The 21197-nt window shown below is 40.8% G+C and overlaps 1 protein-coding gene across 1 annotated transcript; it reads left to right on the top strand.

The window, feature by feature from the left end:
- The first annotated feature begins 11355 nt into the window (after positions 1–11355).
- On the top strand, positions 11356–20988 carry LOC108795097 (complement C3-like). The gene is made up of 5 exons (XM_018566285.1): positions 11356–11437; positions 16992–17078; positions 17162–17267; positions 20719–20808; positions 20981–20988. Exons 1-5 carry the CDS (start codon positions 11375–11377, stop codon positions 20986–20988), a joined length of 354 nt encoding a protein of 117 aa, XP_018421787.1. The 5' UTR covers positions 11356–11374.
- Positions 20989–21197: the final 209 nt, after the last annotated feature.

The following is a 21197-nucleotide window of genomic DNA, read 5'->3' as shown; positions in this document are numbered from 1 at the left end:
AGGACTGCATTAAAGCAGGTTTAGTTATGTTTAGCCACATTTACATCAGCATCATAAGAAGATTTATTCTCTATGTCCTAGTGACCAACGTCATTGATACTGGAAGTGAGGGAAAATACAAAATTTTGAGCTGTTACCAAGAAAGAAATAAAAAGATTGTTTCCAGTGAAGGTACTTTCTCTTACTTTGGAGAGATTTTCTCTAATTCCTGCTGTATCTACGGGATAGGACATAAAGGAAAATCTCCCTAATGGGAGCAAAATGAAAGGTGTTTTAACTAGGGATGCACTGATACCGATACTAGTATTGGTATCAGTGCCGATACCGAGTACCGAGTATTCATACTCGCCCAAATGCTCTGATACGTACCCCTGATACCTGAACTTCCGGTCAGAGGGAGTTTTCTTCTGACCGGCACTGCCTCGAGGGAACATGGAGCAGGCTTCCTAAATGGCCAGGAAGCCTACTCCATGCTGTTTGACCAGCTCGATGCTGATTGGCCATGAAGTCGTCAAAGCTGGCTTCCCTAGTTTTATCCATTTCTTGCTTTATGCAAAATAAAAAAAATGTTTAAAAAAAGATCGATATACCTCAAGATGGCAATTACACTAATTTTAAAATATAGCTTGAACATTTGCTGCCAGTTTGTATTATTGTCATTTTCCGCTAAAAATAAACATACCATTTTCACAATTTTTCTCTTTATTTTTAGGAAGTTCAAGGCGCAATAATTAAAGCCAAGAAATATCTTGAAAAAAACCTTCCGTCTTTGAAACAAGCGTACAGTGTAGTAATCACTTAGTATGCCCTGGCTTTAGTAGGAAGCACTGAAAATGAAAATTTAATCGATCGTTTTGCAGATGAAAGTTAGTATGGCTACAATGATATTTAAGTAAAAAGTGAAAACTAGGGCTGTTCAGATACCAAATACTTTACTTGGTACAAGTACAAGTACTGATACTTTTCCAGCTCCAAGACTAGACTAAAGTAAAAACTCAAAAGTTAGGAGGCAGCTGTGACAGACTGCACCGTCACTGTGCTAGTTGGAGGGGGCTGCAGACTGGCCTCTTACACACCGATTATGGCCCAGCAAGAGAACAGGAGATTTTGGGGCTAAATGTACATTTTATATGCAGACAGTGACTGTTGCCCTCTGGGAAATATATGTTTTAAAATGGTGGCGGACAAGGACTTGGCCACATGGTTTGTCTATTCAAAATGGAGACTTAATTAAGTGAAGTCAGTTGTGTAGAAGTTGCATAGCTTCCCCCCCCTCACCTGTTATCTGAGGCTCACCCTATTGTACTGTGACTGTGTATGTAAATGTCTGATTCCCTGTGTAAGCTGTTATCTGTGTTTGTCATGAGGGGGAAGGGAGGGGAGGGGTTGTAGCCCTCCCAGTGTCTCAAAAGTGAATGTCCTTTGTTTAATAAAGGAGTTGCTTTTTCTATGTTGAACCTTCAACATGAGTTTTGCCTCGTGATTGGGGGTTAGGGGCTGGTTACTGCGAATCTGCTGGCTGAGAGTGGGGTTTGGCGGGCAGAAGACGCTCTTTGGCGGAGGTACCCAGTCGGGGTACCAGGCGGTCCGTCACAGCAGCTGTCATTTTTAAGGAGCATTGGCTACGGGTCTCCTGGGACATGTGCATCCCCGTTTTAATGTATTATTTGTTATATACACTATATTGCCAAAGGTCTTAGGACACCCCTCCAAATCATTGGATTCAGGTGTTCCGTGAAATTTCTTTACTACTAAATATTTCACGGTCAACTGTGAGTGGTATCATAACAAACTGGAAGCAACTGGGAACAACAGCAACTCAGCCACAAAGTGGTAGGTCACGTAAATTGACAGAGCAGGGTCAGCGCAAGCTGAAGTGCACAGTGCAGAGAAGTCACCAACTCTCTGCAGAGTCAATAGCTACATACCTCCAAACTTTGTGTGGCCTTCAGATTGGCACAACAACAGTGCGTAGAGAGCTTCATGAAATGGGTTTCCATGGCCGAGCAGCTGCATCCAAGCCTTAAATCACCAAGTACAATGGAAAGCGCCGGATGCAGTTGTGTAAAGCACGCCACCACTGGACTCTAGAGAAGTGGAGGCGTGTTCTCTGGAGTGACGAATCACGCTTCTCTGTCTGGCAATCCGATGGATGTGTCTGGGTTTGGCAGTTGCCAGGAGAACGGTACTTGCCTGACTGCATTGTGCCAAGTGTAACGTTTGGTGGAGGGGGGATTATGGTGTGGGGGTGTTTTTCAGGGGTTGGGCTTGTCCCCTTAGTTCCACTGAAGGGAACTCTTAAGGCATCTGCATACCAAGACATTTTGGATAATTTCATGCTCCCAACTTTGTGGGAACAGTTTGGGGATGGCCCCTCCCTGTTCCAACATGACTGCGCACCAGTGCACAAAGCAACGTCCATAAAGACATGGATGAGCAAGTTTGGGGTGGAGGAACTTGACTGGCCTGCAGAGTCCTGACCTCAACCCAACCTTTGGGATGAATTAGAGTGGAGATTGCAAACCAGATCTTCTCATCCAACATCAGTACCTGACCTCACAAATGTGCTTCTGGAAGAATGGCCAAACATTCCCATAGACACACTCCTAAACCTTGTGGACAGCCTTCCCAGAAGAGTTGAAGCTGTTATAGCGGCAAAGGGTGGACCAACTCAATATTGAACCCTATGGACTAAGACTGGGATGCCATTAAAGTTCATATGAGTGTAAAGGCAGGTGTCCCAATACTTTTGGTAACATAGTATATGTATATTTAAGGGATACACCATTTTTCCAGACTAAGTACAAGTTCTGATACTTGTCCAAGTTCTTACAGATACCAATTACTGATAACTTTTTGTTTAGTGTCACGTGACAGTTTTTCTAAAACAATACAGACTAATGATTTCAGGACAGTGGTAAAGCACCAGGGCCCTGTCACAGCTGCAACTGCTACAGCCCTGGTAGTTCTCATGAAAATGCAAAGTATTGGCACTGGTATCTGAACACCCCTAGTGAAAACATTTGCATTTTTATATTGTTTTCTGGGCTTCTTGCTATCCCTATGATGGTGATTCCAACCCTTCCACACAATGTTGTTTTACTGTGCATGTCATCATTGGAGATATTTCCCTAAAATTCTTGCCCTAGTAACCACTGTTGGGGACACAGATAACACTAAAAACAGAACAGAAATACTGTACGTACCCTTTTTAATGATAAAAAAGGTGTTGACTATAGTTTTACAATAAACGTCAGTTTTATTTTCCTTTGTTGGAATTGTATACAGTTTTCGACTGTATGTGTTTTTTTTGTTTTTTTTTTTACTATATGCTATATAAAGTTCTTAAGAATTAATACAGATAGTACACAAGACATTTTTAAATTACACTACGGGTTTTCTAAATAGAGGGTACAGCAGAAGATGTTTGCCTTAAGGCATGCTGTCTCTCTTCGAAACCTTCAGTGAAGCCCTATTGGAGCCACCACTCTTTTAAATGGAAACGTCAGTTTGAGCTATTTTGCTCAGGAAACTACAGGATTAGCAAAGGGGCTAAGACTATAGCTAAATAGATAATTTTTTTAAGTATTTCATAATAAGCTGACTAAAATAAAGTTTAAAATTGTTCAAATTGTATTTTTTGAGCCCTGACCGTAGTAAAAAAGTAAAGAAATATGTACAAAACCACAATACATTATCTTTAATGGATCATCTTAGTGAAGAATACACTTTATTTTCCCTGTAAAAATGTTTTATCAAACTAGGAAATAAACTGCACAGATGTTCATATGGAAAGCAGTTTTCACAGACACAAAGACCTTTTCACCTTAGGTCACTTAGGGACTTTGTGCTGGGGAGTCAGGCATACAAGGCGCTTATGTATTTACTTTCTTAAATGGTCTATTATGAATAATTTGCAAACTAATTAAAAAATTGTTTCCATGTTATTGCCTTTCTTTAAAGCTGGCGCTGCATGGGTAGTTGAGGGCTCAGGTTATTTTACTGTGGAAGCTACAGGCTATGCGCTACTTCAGAAACTGAAACTGAAAAAGTATGAGCAAGCCCATAAAATAGCCAAGTGGCTGGTAAGCATAAGGAATTTTGGAGGAGGCTACGCTTCTACACAGGTGAGTTTTTCCTAATAACAGACTATCATCTTATATTCATTCTTTTTCATGTTTTATGTATTATATACAAATTAAAAAAAGCAATATATATATATATATGAAAAATTAAGTACACCACGATAAAATAGTTGCATTTGTTAACATGATTGCACAAGCAAACATTACAAATGTATTCAGACAGTGCCTACTGATAAAGATAATATACTTGAGTAAAAACACAAGAAAAAAAAATGCCTTTTTAATAGTTTATTTAACAAAAATATCAATTGATGTAATGTGGAAAGCATATGTACAACTTTGGCTTCATAAGCTTATATTGCCGCGTTAAGCACAAATTACTTCTTGCAGCCATTATATATAACTAGCCACTAGTCTCTAACACTGACTTAGTGACATTTTTGACCACTTATTCATACAAAATTGCTTGTATGAACTGTCCATTTGAAAATTTCCCTGTAAATTCTATAGTAATCAAATAAGGGCTTTGACTAGGACAGTCCATAACACTCCATTTCTTCTTTTTGAGCCATTCCTTGGTGGAATTGCTAGCGTTCCTCGGATCATTATCGTTCTGAAAGACCCATTTAGGATTCAACTTCAGCTTTTGGACAGATGGCCTCACATTCTCATCAAGCTCACTTTGTGCTTTGTTGACTCGATGGCCACAAGCTGGCCATTCCTGAAGCAGCAAAGCAACCCAAAACATTTCCACGACTATACTTCACAGTTGTTACAAGGTTCTTCTGAAATGCTGTCTTCGGTTTGTGGCAAACATGTCTATTGTTACTGTGACTAAACAACTCTATCTTTGATCCAGTCTTCAGCACATTGTTCCAGAAGGCACGTTTTATAGCCTTTGCGTCCAATGGCAAATGTACTTTTACCTGCAATTATTTAGGTTGGTGAAAGGGTCTTATTTCGAAATATGCATATACCCAGGAAGTCTAAAGGACATATAGAAGAAAATCTAAGGGGCATATGTCATTCACCAAACATTCATTCCCTGTCATTTAAAACCACATACACCAGGAAGATTAACCTAAACTAAGGGGTCTATTTACAAAGCTAGCCGAAGGATTAGCCGAAGCTTCGGCTGATCCTTCAGCTAGCTTCGGTTGCGGGAACCCATCGGTTCAGTCGAACCGAAGGGCTGCTGTACGGGCTATTCAATATAGCCCGTACAGCTCCCGAAGGCGGTCGAGCGGCTCAGCTGAGGCGAAGGCATATGCTTCAGCTCGACTGAGCCGAAGTGACAGCCATAGCAGGGCGAACGGCCGGCAGAAGGCCGAAGGCCAAAGCCCTGGGTACGCTGATCTGTCATTAAACAATTACAGTTGTTTTTCATTGGCCGAAACCTGCTAGAAGACTCTAGCAGGTGCCAGCCAATAGGAAACAGTAGGGCGGAACTAGCTGTAACTGCTAATTGTGTTTTTTTTATTATTATTTTTTTCTAAAAAAAATCTTTATTTTTTTTAATGTATTATTTATTTACATTTTTTAAAGATTTTTTCCAACTTTTTTTCCCCCCCAACTTCACTATTTGCTATTCTGCTGGCTACCATGGAGGTACGGAGCAGAATAGCCGAGCCTAATGCCGCTCAGCGGCATTCGGCTATTCACTCACTGTCGTTCACTGTGTGAATAGGGGCGAACGGCAGTGAGCTGCCGGAGCTTCGGCTCGGCCGATCCAGATGTTGGGTCGGCTGAGTTGAAGTCCTTCTGCATGAGCATGTTCGGCTGACCGATGTCAGCCGATGTATGGCTGATTTCAGATGATGTATGGCTGAAATCAGCTGTACTGAGCCGTAGTGGATAGCCAAATGTTGTTCGGCTCACTTCACTTCGGCTCGGTTATTCACTCGGCTTAGTGAACAACCCTGTAAATATTTACCTCCCTCCTCCATCCAGAGTGTCAGTTTGATTTTTATAGTCATTGCCATTATATAGTCATTATTGCACTACATCATTGCACTACCATACTGACTCCACTCACAGATAATTAACTGTGTCCTCTTTTCTCACAATTAACATAAATAGCCGTTTATATATATTTGAAACTATAAGTCAGGATAACACAGAAATCTTCACATTCATAACAACCTATTTTTATTCCAATTTTAGGCCACAGTGGTAGTATTGCAAGCCCTGACCCAATACAAAACCGATGTTGACACGGATCCAAACATAAATTTGAATGTTCAACTTGTTGTAGAAGGAAAAGCACAGCTTATTGAATATACTATTCAAAATCAGGATGCATATTTAGAAAGAACAAATAAGGCAAGTGCTAGATGTTCCTGTCTTAGAACTCAACAGCCATGTATATTTTTAAAGAACAATGCAAATATGATAGTTATACTTCACCTTGTCTGGTTCCATCTAATTTTTATATTTGCTTTAGTATCAGATTAATGCATTTGCCAATCATTCATGACATTTTTCATATCAACCCAAAATCCAAATGTGGAAACCTATATTTAGTTATTGTAGCTGGTCTGCCCCAGTCCATTGTTTTACTTTGAAGAAGGGCCATCATTAGTACAATGGGCCTCTTTTTGGATGCTCTAAATAAACACACAATTAGCATTATTTCATTCTACTTTAGCCTTTAATAAGCCACCCTCTTTTCTATAATATATAGAGAAGAGGTTCGAAACAAATGCTGCATTTTCAAGACTCTGAGGCACCGGGTTGGAAATCATTAAATCTTCTATTGTAAGGAAAGCAGGAACAAAGAAAGTCAAAGCTATTATATGACAGTTTCCAAAGTTCTATGACAATATCTACAGTTTTAAATTTTTACCTCAAAACAAAGTATTAGAAACTTGACATCTTTGGAAAGCTGGCTTATCAGGTAAAACACAAAAAATGCAGATGATCCTGTGACAATTCTTGTTAAATGGGATTACATTAATATAGTGCCCTCAAATATGTATGCTGCCAACTTGAACAAACAATGAGCTTACTGTCTTATATTGGTCCAGATGTATGGATAAGTACCATAAATAATAACATTTTCTAGGGTTCAGGGCATGAAGTAATGTTTCATTTGTTTCAGATGCCGGTAGACAGGGATCTCACTTTTAATATAACGGGACGCGGAGAGTGTACTGTAACAGTAAGTTTCCATTCTGAGTTGATGCTGCAATTCCTTTTTTATATGATTTCCACAGCTCTTATGACATCATGAATCAAAACAATCCACAGCCCCATATTTAAAATGGATTATATACAAAGCTTTCTAGAGTTTATTAGAGGGAATATCGTATTAAGCTATTTGGTATGGTACATACTTTTCATATACTTGTACACATTATTGTGCATTTACTCTCATACTGATGTATACTATATATAGCGTATAAATACTGTATGTTACCCCAGTCTGAGTTTGTAATACAGATATGTTTTAATTCCCTAGCATCGTTAGTGCATATCTTCCAATGTCAGAATTCTGCTTCTGTGCTACCCCTCTTTAGCCCTTTATTTTTGTACAGCATTGGCATTAGACATGTGCGATTCTTTTCGTTCCGAATCAAAATTCAGGCGAATTTTCGGAAATTCGGACATTCGGATGTATCTGAATTCCGAATTACAGACATAACGAATGCAAATGAATCCGAATTTCCATTTCCGAAATTCGGTAGCGTTCGTACGAACGTTCGTTTTGTTTTCTGTTCTTATTCGTTTCTTATTCGTTTCGTTCGTTGGAGCAAAGTGACATTAGAGAAGGAGAAAAATATTTTTTCCCCCTCAAATGTCACTTTTGCTGCAAACGAACGAAACGAATAAGAAACGAATAAGAACAGAAAACGAAACGAACGTTCGTACTAACGCTACCGAATTTCGTCCGAATCCGAATTCCGAATCCGAATTGACTTTTACACCCGAATCCTGAAAAACGAAATAACACAAATCCGAATTTAAACCGAAACGAAACAAATTTTTTGGCAGTGCACATGTCTAATTGGCATATAACTCATACAAGCCATAATTGTGCATATGAACAAAGTCCAACAAAAAAAAAATCATATTTTTGGTATTCGTGTCACTGCAAACCCAATATTACCCATTATAATAGAGCTCCCAACCCCAGTGAAGCCACAGTAATTCAGTCTTCTAGTTAATGCAAAATCTACCAGATACACAGACTAAAGCCAAGACCTAATAGTTTAACTACACAACTGGACAAATAATTGTGGTGTAATTTTTGTGCAATCTATGTTAAAATACATGGGTATTATAGTGGCATAACCCATATTAACATCTTTTGAAACCCAAGTAGTGATCAGACTGAAATGTTTGCAGTGTGTGACTTTAGTATTGGCATTCATTTTTTGTGTATCTTTGTTTTAGGTCATGACTGTTTATCATTCTTTACTTACTTCCGAAAAGAAATGTAATGGATTTATTCTCCAAGCAGAGGTGAAAGAAGATGGTAAGACTGGAATATACTGTATATGGCAAATCTTTAATTAATAAACATTTCTTAATTGTGGCCGTCAGCGACTAGTCAATGTTAGGGCAGAACGGAGAGTGGCAAGACTGGTACAAGACAACAGTGCAGTGTCAGATTCCTTGCATCACCTTTCAACATCTCGTGGAGTCACAAGGCGGCCCAACGAAGTCATCTCGTGGAGTTATCTCGTGGCCCAACGAAGTACTGATGGGGTGGTCATAATAATCTGGCCACTCAGTGTATATATATAGATATATCTATATATATATATATAGTATATTGGTGCATGCAATGATTCCTTATTTAAGAGACAATGCAATGTTATACTAAATTAGCACAGTCAGGTACTACTGCAAGGGGCTCTGTTTAAAAATAGCATACCATTGTTTAAATTAGAAAGTGTGGTCCATTCCTTTTGAGGGGGTTGTCCTGGTGTGGCACTTCTTTGATGATAAATGTTATGGATAGCTAGACTAATTGATATGTGTGTATAATGTGTATTGAATATACAACATACTGTATTTCTATAATATGCACTCTTGGGTGTTTTATGTCAAACACATGCCCACTCTCTGCTATGAGTTGTTTAACACATCTTTGATCATTTCTATGTGAGACAGAGATGGGCATGTAACTTTCTTCATATTAGTTATGTTTAAGTTAAGCCTTTATTTACATTGTGACTTGATGTAATTGCTCAAATAAAAGTGCAAGATTGCCAATTGTTGTAATATAAAGTATATTTTATCGTCCCATGATCTCAAACACAACAGAAATCAGACTTGCTGTGAAAGATTGTGCTCTATGAGACATGGTGTCCACACATAGTTTTGCTTCAGAATTTTGTCTTTATTGACTTTTGTAGCATAGAATGGCGGGGGTCCCTTCATCAGGCAAAGTGTTACACTTTGATATAACCATAGTTTGTGCACTATGCACATTCCATTGGACTGCATAGTGCTATCAGTCTAACATATTTTTAGGCACTGAATGCTGAATGTGGAAGTGTTTTAGGTAGGCTTTCAGATGGTGGAAACACACGGAGAACCTCACCATGTCCATTTATAGTCCATTGAGCAGACTGGAAATGGCCAGGCTTCACAGGAAGCTGCAGAGGTGCAATAATTAATTGCAAACGTCCCAACTGTCCCTCTTTTGGTATCAAATGCCTCTGTCCCTCTTTCCTCCTCAGTTGTCCCTCTTTTTGAACAGATGTGTAGACCTCTATAGTAGATGCAATACGTAACATGCAAAGTGTGAGACTACACTAACCCTTTCACACAAACCTTTTATCATCAAATTATTATTTTAAAAATCCAGTATACAGGAAAGATAGTACTGAATAAAGCACATGTGGGTTTAGCCAATCATTTTTTGCTTATTAATTTTTCATGATCCACGTAACTGGGAGCGTGGCAGGGGATATGTCCTTTGCCTACACACTTTGTTCTAAAGGGTGTCCCTTTTCCCATCTCGGAAAGTTGGTGGCATGGAATTGTGGTGTTACCCACCTAGCTTTACTCTCTTGCAGGGTTGTGTAAATCAGAGGGGAGAAACAGATAATTGCTGCTATATACAATGTATGGTAACAGTGTACACATGTATACATGTACGTTAGCTTAGTTAGAGACTTCATATTTTTATTGAATGAGCTGATCTCTTTCATTACTACATGTTAGTAACCCATGTTTGCCAATAATGTTTTTTTTTATTTTTTTGTTACAGACAGAAAAGCTGATACGTATACTCTCGTAATACGAACCAGGTAAGATATCTATCCATCTTTTTTTTTTTCATTTGACAAATAATTCAAACGTTGCTAAAACAGTGGGGTATTTTATGCACTGTGTACAGAATGCCTCCAGAAATGTTCTTATGTACTCATGTCATTGGCTTCCTGCTTTTTGCTCTAAATTGGCCTTCTATAGCTTATGAGCAGAGTGCTGTTGAGTTCATCACTCAAGTACAGTGCCAAGAAGGTCCATATTTTAATTAAATTATAATTCTAGAGTAAATGTATGAACACATATGACTGCTGTTACTCTTTCGATTATTTTTTTTCTGTTGCTCGTAATAATTCGAAATGTCGGTGTACTTAGTGCGACCATGTATCAAAGGGGCAGAAAATGCCCTGGCTGCAGCTGATTGGGCTGGAGGGAGGTGTGCCACTGAGAGTTTTGCACGGGTTTAGAAAAATTTAGGCGAACTTGGTTTGCACCAAGCCCATCCTTATTAATAACTTGACTTTAAAGTCGTATTAAACTGTCAAACGTTTTTCAATAATGAATCCAGATCAAACAAATATACATTGCCCAGCAAAGCATTGCTTTACATTTTTGACCAAGCGCTTACAGTCATCATGTTTCTGTACAGCTGCTTACAAGTCTCTCAGCTCAACTTCCCTGAACTGCCTGTCTAGTACAAGATCACAAGGGACAGAGCAGACTCTAGCAACTGTTCATCTACTAGCATGGAGAAGGGAGGAGATGGGGCCAGGGGATGGGAGTAGCTTGATTTGCTGTGCTTGTGGAGACACACACACAGCTTACTAGCACACGCAAGGGTGACTGCATAGCACTCTGGTTGAGAAAGTAGTCACTCTAAAACAGGAAGTCAGGACCAGTGTTTAGGGGACCAGCTAATTCTGCAGGAAACTAAAACTTTTTACACATCAAGGAGCAGCACCCATTGTAAGTGATTTCATCAGAATTTGAAATAGTTTAACATCCTTTTGACTTTAATATCTTTTTACCTGTACCTACACAGGTATAATGCCTCCCTGCCTGCAACCATGACACTTATTGAAATTACTATGCTGACAGGGTTCACACCTAATATTGAAGATCTAAAACAGGTAAAGTATATTAAATAAGTGTAGCATTGTTTTTTCACTTAGTAATCGATTTTTATTCCAATATCAAGCATTTCCTGAGAAATAATTCTTTATTTACACTGCACAATAGGTCTGGCCTTTTCATAGGTTTACTAATAGAAGGGGAGCTAGATCATACATGCATGGCGGCATTGTCGAGTGAAATGTAAAATATTTGAATAGGACATGTTACTGTCCTGTGTACTGTGTGGAATCTATTTATAGGTTTTAATGGAAGCTATAAACATGCCTGGCATCTTAAACAATTATGTACATGTGTCCTTATGAATGCAACTAGGTAAGATGACGAGGGGTACCCTTCTAGTCACCTGTTCCCAATTAACCACTTCTAAAACCCACATGAGTTATCTAGCTCTAATTATAGGGGCTAACTGGTCACCCTACTAGTGGGTGATCTTAAATGAAATGTATTTCCTAAAATATTCTTTATGAAAATGCAAGGCATCCTATAAAACCAGAACAGTTGAATTTGGCTCAGTTACATGACGTTCAGGATTGGTAGTGGTTGGTGTCAGTAAGGTTAGCCCAGTACTTCAGGGCTAACATTTAGGGGTCTATTCACAAAGCTAGCCGTAGGATCAGCCGAAGCTTCGGCTAGCTTCGGTTGCTGGAGCCCTTCGGTTCAGTGGAACCGAAGGGCTGCTGTACGGGTTAGTTAATATAGCCCGTACAGCTCCTGAAGGTGGCCGAGCGACTCAGCCGAGCTGAAGGCATATGCTTCGGCTCGACTGAGCCGAAGTGACAGCCGAAGCGGGGTGAATGGGGTGTACGCCTCCCAAGGAGCCAGCCGTGATCTCAGCCGTACCGAGCAGAATAGTCGAGCCGAATGCAGCTCGGTGACATTCGGCTTTTCACTCACTGTCGTTTGGCCCCTATGTGAATATACTCGCTGCCGAAGCTTCGGCTCAGCTAAACCAGGTGTTGGACTGGCTGTCGAAGTCCTTCTGCACTTCGGCTCAGACGAACATGCTCTGCTGAAGTGCAGCCGATGTACGGCTGATTTCAGCTGATGTACAGCTGAAATCAGCCGTACTGAACCGAATATCCGAACGTTGTTTGATTCACTTCACTACGGCTCGGTTAATCACTCGGCTGCCTCCGGCAGCTTAGTGAATAACCCTGTTAGAGTTAAATTAAAGTTGGGTTATTGGGGGTTAAAGCTGAATTCAGGTAATTAGCTAAATACACAGGTGAAATTAATATATGTGTGCAGGTTACCTGCCCTACCCATTCATTCTTTGCTGGTTTAGCAGTGCTAAAAGGTATTGTGATAAAATTGACGTGGAGTAAAGGTGCCCATACACTGCACGATTCTCGTACGAGAATCGTGCAGTGTATGGGCATCTTTGGGCTGACCATATAGTAGCCAAATTTCTAGAAGGAATACCTAAAAAGCATTCATATATACAAAAAAAAAGTTAAAAGTTAAATAATGAAAATTAGTCTAATTAAGAAGATACCTAAATCCAAGAACAAAAATGTACTATGTTGCAGCTTACTAATCCTTAGATGTGGTTGTATTCGTTTTTATTTTTCTAGTAGAACATTTTTAGCAAATGCATTTTATACCTGTGAGCTGAACTAAAAAGTAAAAAAGTACCTATCTTCTTAGAACTACTAATCCCCCCATAGCCTATGTCAGGGCTCAAAATTTCAGGTCCTGAGCTACTAGCCAGGCCTTCTAAGTTACTCGCCACCAGTTGCCCTTCATAACACAAACAAACACACACAGGGCACAACACGCACACAGCACAACACACATACAGCCACAGCACAACGCACAGGACATTACACATACAGCCACAGCACAACGCACAGAGTATTACACATACACATTTCATCTGAAATACATTTTTATTATTCGCACATGTATAATAATATGCGTGTGAGGGGGGCGGGGGACAGTTTTTACTTTTTTTAAATTATTTATTATTATTTTTTTATTATTTTTTTTATTTTTATTGTATTATTTACAGTTGGGGGGGGCTTCGGGGGAAATATTAGGGGTCCAAACAGACCGCTGACATTTCCCTTTTAAAATAGAAAAGAAATTGAGGACACCAAATCCTCAATTTCTATTTTTTCTACAGCCTCAGCACTCAATGAATGGGAGGCACTCAGTACAGAGGCTTCCCATTCATTCAGACACTGATAGTAAAATATTTACTATCAATAGTTTCTGAATGGGGAGGAGCCTCTGTACTGAGTGCTACTCCCCATTGAGGAAATCCAGAATGCATAGGCTGTAATGTAAATCACAACCTGTTCATTCATAACTGGGGACACATAGCACTATGTGTCCCCAGTTATTTACAAACACTGGAGTGATCAGACGATCGCTCCAGTGTTTGTCCTTCTCACACGGAGGATCGGTAAATATCAATGATATTTACCCATCCCCCGCTCTGCCTCACACAGAGCCGCTGTCATCCTGAAACTGACAGAATGACAGCGGCTCCGATCTCCTCCCAGCTCTGCCATCCTGACAGCTGCGAGCGCGGCTTCTCTCCCCCTCTGGGCGGCTTCTCTCCTCGCGGCTTCGCTCCCGCTCGGCCATCCTGACAGCAGGCAGCGCTCCCTCCTGCGACCCCGGACGGACGAGGGAGCGCTGTCATCATGTCGGTGAGGAGGAGAGAAGCCGCCCCGAGGAGTGCCTGACTCAATAGCTTAATTTCCACTCGCCCCCACGCAATTTTCACTCGCAATTTGCGAGGGGGCGAGTGGAAATTTTGAGCCATGGCCTATGTAATGGAGATGAACAAAGTCAGATATATTTGTAGTCTGGCCTGGATGACAACCATGACTCCCTTCATAGATACAGCGGAGTGGAGTGAGTAAGTGTAGCCACCCAGGGACAGGGAATGTGATTACCAAGTGAAAATAAAGTAAAAAAGTCTAAAAAAAAATGCAGGTACCTAAATCTAAGAACTGGTAAGTTCATTACATAAAATTTTGTGTTCGGGTTTAAGCTGGCCATACACCTTACAATTATCTGCAGATTTTCTGTGTTTGGATGGAAAAGGTGCAACAGATTCCTCCATCTACACTTAACTGTGTGGATGGAGTAATTTCCACCTGGGCCAATCTGTGGCACTTTTTCCATCTGACCACAGAAAATCTGCAGATAATTGTAAGGTGTTGGGCCACCTGAAGATGTGCTTTAAAGATCTTACTACAAAACTTTTCAGTCTTTGAATGAAAACTCCCAGTAAAAAAAAAGGTGAATACTTATTTTAAAAGCAGTGAGTAAAGAAATAAAATTACTGTAAACAGAATCTCCTTGCAGCCTTTTAACAGCTATAGCTACCTTACAAAACAATGTTTGTTATTTTATCACACGGAAATGTTTTGCATTAAAATGTTTACTTCACAAAAATAATTTTTCTTAAAGGAGAACGTGCTTTTCACTCACCTCATAGTTCTAGCCGACCTGTGACAATGAGACTGTCACAGGTCGGCTCAGTAGATCGGGAAGTGAGCGAACACATACCGGAGTTCGCTCACCTCTCGATCCTGTCACAGCTCTCTGCCGTGACAGGGGAGGGGCTGGATTCCCCCCTCCGCGCTCCGACCTGCCAGGGCTGACGGGCGGAAAGGACGGGGGAGGGGCAGGTACAGCTGGCTCTGCCTCTAGACATAATTGTCGGGATCTGCTTCAGCTGCGGCGTCTCAGTATACCGCTAGCTGTAGCTCGCGGTCTACTGAGCTTAGGGTGACGGGAGGACGCTAATTTGTGTGCTCCCGTTGCCCTAAGGAGAACTATGGGGAAAAGCCCTAACCCCATAGTTCTCCTTTAACGATATGACCATTTAACTATCGAACGCTATCAATTCCTTAGAAATGCTATTTTGCCTTCTGAAGATTTATTTCATCTGTATTGAATATGACCCCTTTTTCTTTGCCTCTTTTTTATACTTTTATCACCAACCAGAAAATAGCAGTATTCTTAGGAGTGGAAACCCATGCAATAGTCTTTTTTAAATAGACTTTTACAAAAAAAACAATACAACAATGAGAATACAACATTTTTGTCCAGCCCACAAACAAGGAGCAATACCCAGCCTCATGTAAACTTCCTATGGAATTCAATGTTTTCTCATCAAGAGAAATGGTTGCCCACTATGCAGCTGTATGATAAGTCACAGATTCTTTGCCTATAAGTATTATTGTAGTATTATCCGTTGTTTGTCTGGTCAGGATGAAGAAGAGTGTATAGTACCCTGCCTCATAATCTCATAGCCAACAGTTCAGCAAAAATCGGAAATGACTAAGGAATAGGCTGACATTGTACTCACTGCCATTCATCCTTACCAGGCTCTGCAATAATCTGCACTGATTGCCCTTCAAGGATCTTTTCATAAAAAAAAAAAAAAAATCAACCAATTAAGGAGCAAGAAATGTTGCTACTGAATTAAGAAGAGAACTATGGCCAAACCTTTTTTGGCCATAGTTCTCTTTTGGGTCACACGAGGACTTTCTCTAATGTCCTCCTGCGACCCAAAAACTCAGCAAATAGCAGGCTATTGCCTGCTATATGCAGAGTCACGCTGCAGCCAGGAAAGATTCTGACAATATTGTCAGGATTCACTCTGCTACCTGATTGACAACTGCCTCTCTAGAGCCAGCTGTGCCCACTCTCTCCCCATCCGTCCCTCCAATCAGCGCTGTAGGAATGGAGAGGGGAATCCCTGCAGGGAGCAGTGACAGTCATTGCTCTCTGCATGGAGAAAATCATGACCTGAGCGATCAGAGGTTTGTGATTGCTCAGTTCTCGATCTAGAGTCGGCATGTGACAGCTGCAGTGTCACACGTCGGCTCTCACTATGGGGATGAGTGTATTTCACAGTTCTCTTCATTTTCTTCTTCTTTGAGGACGGTATAGCTCCTTGTAATGCTGCAACACAAAGGTTTATATTATTCATTTACTGAATCAGTGACTCAGCACAAAAAGATTAAGATTGTGCAATTGCTATTTTAGCTACTTCCCATGCACTCAGTTCCTTTTGGACAGATGGGATAAGTCTGCAAACATCTATTTACAAATATTAAAGCGATATTAAATATAAACCGCCAACACAAAATAAAATAGTTGGGCCCCCCACGAGGTGTTTACCATAATGTAGTAGTAAGCACAGCATATTAGCACATTATGGCAGACTGGCCTTGCAGGTGATCCTCTCCAGTGATGTCAGCGCTCCTATCCATCACCGGTGCTTCCATCTTCTCCCTTTTTTCTTCCAGGTTCAGCATCTTTGTCTTCTTGATTGGGATAATAAAAATCCCACGCATGCACACAGGAGTTACTTCAGCTGGGCACAGGACCTTGCCGAACTTGTGCACTGAGTGTTTGGCTCAATGCACACAAGCTGCTGACAAGCAGGAAGAAGGAATTATGACACAAGAGACATACCGAGTCTCTTCTGTCATGCAAACCCTACTGGTCAGCGTATTTTCTCTTTATGACTTTCCTTCTGCCTTGAAGCTTTTATTCATACTTGTTTTCTTTTATTTTCAGTTGGCCAATAAAGTCGAAAACTACATCATGTCTTTTGAAACACAACAATCGACATCCAATGCATCTGTTGTACTTTACCTGAGGAAGGTAAAGCTGATTTTAATACCCATTTGTGAAATATGCATATTTGTTAATGACATCACATTTTGTTGTCTCTTGCTTTATTCCAGGTTCCTCACAATGAAACTCTTACCATCGGTTTTAGGATTCATAAAACCACAGATGTGGGACTTCTACAGCCAGCTGACATTTCCATATATGAGTATTATGACCTTGGTAAAAATATATATTTATTCTGATGTTTTGTTAATGTCTACATGTTTTTCATATTTTATTGTTGTAATGGGTTTAGGGTTGGGAATTTGGTTTGGATTTACTTGATATTGGTAACAAAAGAGGCCTTTTATTCAGGACTCTGCATTTGCTTTAAATGGTTTCTTTCTATACTTAAAAAATAAAGTTCCACCCCAATTTTTTTTTATATGTCAATGGGTAAGAATTAGAAACCCTGTCATGTTTTTCTTACTGCCCATGACCCTACTGCGGTGTTTTACATCATTTTCTGTCCCAATAACACAATTTCTGGGCGGTAGATGCCACCCTCTAAATTCCCACAATACATTTTATTGGTCACCCCATATGAACTTCTCTCACTGACAAGTTTCACACTAACCATCTTATTTGTAGGAGGAAGAGGAGACTAACTTTTATGTTAATAAGTTAAAAGTTCCCTTTCCTTGTTTTCTTTCCCCCCTTCTCTATTTCCTGACCTTTACACTGTATCCTCTTCCCTTCCTCTATGTGTCTACTTTTTCCTCTATATACATATATGGATTTAAATATATGCTATCTGAAATATGCATGTATATTTATTACAAGATTTAGTATTTCATAAATCTATGGCATCTTAAAACCAGGAGTGAAAGAAAATTGAATGATATAATACTGGGTCTTATACTCTATGTGCCTCTTTGCTACTACATAGTAATTAAGAGATTTGATTATTTAAGAATTTAATATTAATATTTTTAATAAAGCATCAGTTATTTTATGTACACTGAGTGGCCAAATTATTATGACCACCCCATCAGTACTTCGTTGGGCCACCTTTTGCCTTCAATACTGCGGCGGTTCTTCTTGGCATTGACTCCACCAGATGTTGAAAGGTAATGCGAGGAATCTGAAACCATGCCTGATGAATAGCACTGTCCAGTTCTGTGAGATTTCATGGTTGTGGAACCAGCTGCCTGATGGCTCTTTCAACTTCGTCCCACAAATGCTCAATTGGATTGAGATCTGGTGATTGTGGGGGCCATCTAAGCAAGGCAAAATCTCCCTCATGTTCTTGAAACCACTACTGCACAATACGAGCACCGTGGCATGGCGCATTGTCTTGTTGGAAGAAGCCATCTCCATTGGGATACACCATCAACATGATAGGATGAACTTGATCAGCACCGATACTTTGGTATGTTGTGCTATTCAGACGTTGTTCCACACGAATTAAAGGGCCCAAATCATGCCAGGAAAACATGCCCCAAACCATAACACTGCCCCCATCAGCTTGAAGGGTTGTACTCATGCATGTGGGGTGCATGCTTTCATGCTGTTTCCGCCAAATTCTCACTCTGCCATCTGCATGATGCAACTGGAAGCGTGATTCATCGGACCACATGACTTTTTTCCAATGCTCGACTGTCCAATCCTTGTGTTCCTGTGCGAATTGGAGACGTTTTATCTTGTTAACTGCAGACAGCAAAGGTGTTCGAACAGGCCTTCAGCTTCCATATCCCATACGATGCAGTGTACAGCGAACAGCGCGTGTCAGATTCCTCACATCACCTTTCAACATCTCCTGGAGTCACGAGGCGGCCCAACAAAGTCATCTCGTGGAGTTATCTCGTGGCCCAACGAAGTACTGATGGGGTGGTCATAATAATCTGGCCACTCAGTATATACCATTTTTGCTTAGCTCTAATTGATCTGCTGTTGGAAGTTTACTTGTTCAGTTTGCAGTATAAGTACACTTTCAGTCATGAATTCCAGAATTATGTGCAGTAATTGAAGATATTAAAGACACACTCTGGACTTCACCAATACAGGGCAAACTTACTGCAAAAGACATCCCCACAAAGACAAATCTTTATTCTCATCTTATGCTGGGCACACACCTTACAACCATCGCAAGACTTTTGTCTTGCGATGGTTGTAAGGTAATTAAAAAAACGTAAGAACTGCCTATCTTGGACAGGCAGATGAGGGGCGGGCTTCCCTGAGGGGCGGGCTTCCGATGACCGCAATGCCGAACGAGCAGTGTGCGCTTGCGCATACCGGCCCATTTACCCTGGTTGTGGGGGGGGGGGCTTCCTGGACCCTGGTTGTGGGGGGGTCTGCCGTGGCCGCAGGTGCAGTGGCTCCTTCCCTCATGCACATGCACCCGACTGGCCAGCTCGCCCGCAACGGACGCGGCTCTGTCATCGGTCGACCGCTCGCTCCTCCGAGGACCCAGCGAGCAGCCCTCTACAGTGCCTGATTGGAGGGCCGCCCCTGCCTGGCTGGATCAGGCAGACGCGCCAACCACCTAACCCCTCCCCCCCAGTGAAAGTACATCCCTCCTGGTCTCCTCACCCCCAGTGACAGTACATCTCAGCCCTGGGTTTGGTTGTTACGCCACTGGTAAGGTGTGTGGGCACCCTTACCTGTGCTCCCTCATAGCTCCTTGCTCCTCTGCAGCTGGCAGTAAAATCAGCAATCTAGGGGGGAGCGTTGATATCGCTCTCCTGTTCATGTGGCAGTGCTCAGGCCTAGCGATTGACTGGAAGGCCTCATTCACACACAACGCAATTGTATATTGCGTATATAGGCGCATATACGTGCGTATGTTCTTATATGCATGCACTATATGCAATCCCAGAATGCATAATTCGTAATAGAAATTTGAATGAACTGTACACGTTTAAGTGCATATACGCGCGCAAACACGCATATACGCGTAAAATACACAGAAATACGCTGCCCGGACGCATCCTGGTTCCATTCTGTTTTTGCGCATTTTTACGCTATGCAAATATACGGCTTCATACGCAGCTATGTGTATGGAGCCATTTGTTTGCATATGCTGCATATGGGACGATACGCACTTACGTGCGGCAGTGTGAATGAGGCCTTAGGACCAAGGACTATCGCAGGGGAGCAGTAAAACATGACACAGGTTCAAAGTACAATGTTTCATGGATGATAATCCCCTTTACTCAATCAGAAGGTGGTTTCTGCTTCAGAAAGGGGGATCATCACCCTTGAAACATTGTACTTTGGACCTGGTAAGTTGTAAAATTTCAGTATAAGAGCGCCACCTGGAAATTTGCTCACTGGTTTTTGAGCCGTTATGAATGCTGATTGTAATAGTGACATTGAATGGCTAAAAAAATTAATGAATGAGCAAATTTGCCATCTAAGCTTTATAATTAGAACCCTTAATCGAGAGTGTAATCCTAGCCTAAAGAGAATCAGACCTCAGGTGTCTCCTTTGTCTCAAGTCTACTGGTAATCACCAGCACTGGTTCAGCCATGACAAATGTTTTGCACATTTAAATGAACATTTGCTTTATAGATGGTGTTATAATAAATGCAAATTTCTTTTTTGTTAATTACACGTTTCTGACAATAAATAAAAAAATAACTCATTCCATTTGTCTTTCTTCTTATTGTGCCCCTTTATGTTGCGCAGACAAACAATGCAGCACGTTCTATAATCTACCTAATGAGGATGGGCAGTTAAGGAAAATATGCAAAGGATCTGCTTGCAAGTGCGCTACAGGTAGGTAGAAGAGAAAACCAGCCTTTGTAATCTTGAAATTGAATAATAAGGTAACAAAAGTATTCAAAAACATTCAATAAAAACTATTTCTGGGCTATCGGGGGCATATAGCAACAATATTCTTTGCTCCACCCACTGTTCTTAAATGAGGCATTGGTTTCTTCTGTTTCAGATTTGTAAGTGAGAAAAGCCATGATGCACCTTGTCAGTATTTTATTGAAGAGCTTTTTAATTCCCATTTAGTTCATCTCACTTAATAGGAACAAGTCCACAAAATAAAATAAAAAAGCTAGATTTGGGCTTTAAATACCATTTAGACTACCTTCATGCAGGGACACCATATAATAAGCAGGGTGTAGCTTGCAAGTAACTGTGGAATTGAAACAACT

Source organism: Nanorana parkeri, unplaced genomic scaffold (assembly GCF_000935625.1).
Source record: "Nanorana parkeri isolate BGI_ZX_2015 unplaced genomic scaffold, ASM93562v1 scaffold933, whole genome shotgun sequence".
In the NCBI taxonomy this organism is placed as follows: Eukaryota; Metazoa; Chordata; class Amphibia; order Anura; family Dicroglossidae; genus Nanorana; species Nanorana parkeri.
Note: the sequence above shows the minus strand (reverse complement) of the source record. Positions and strands in the feature narration are given on the sequence as shown.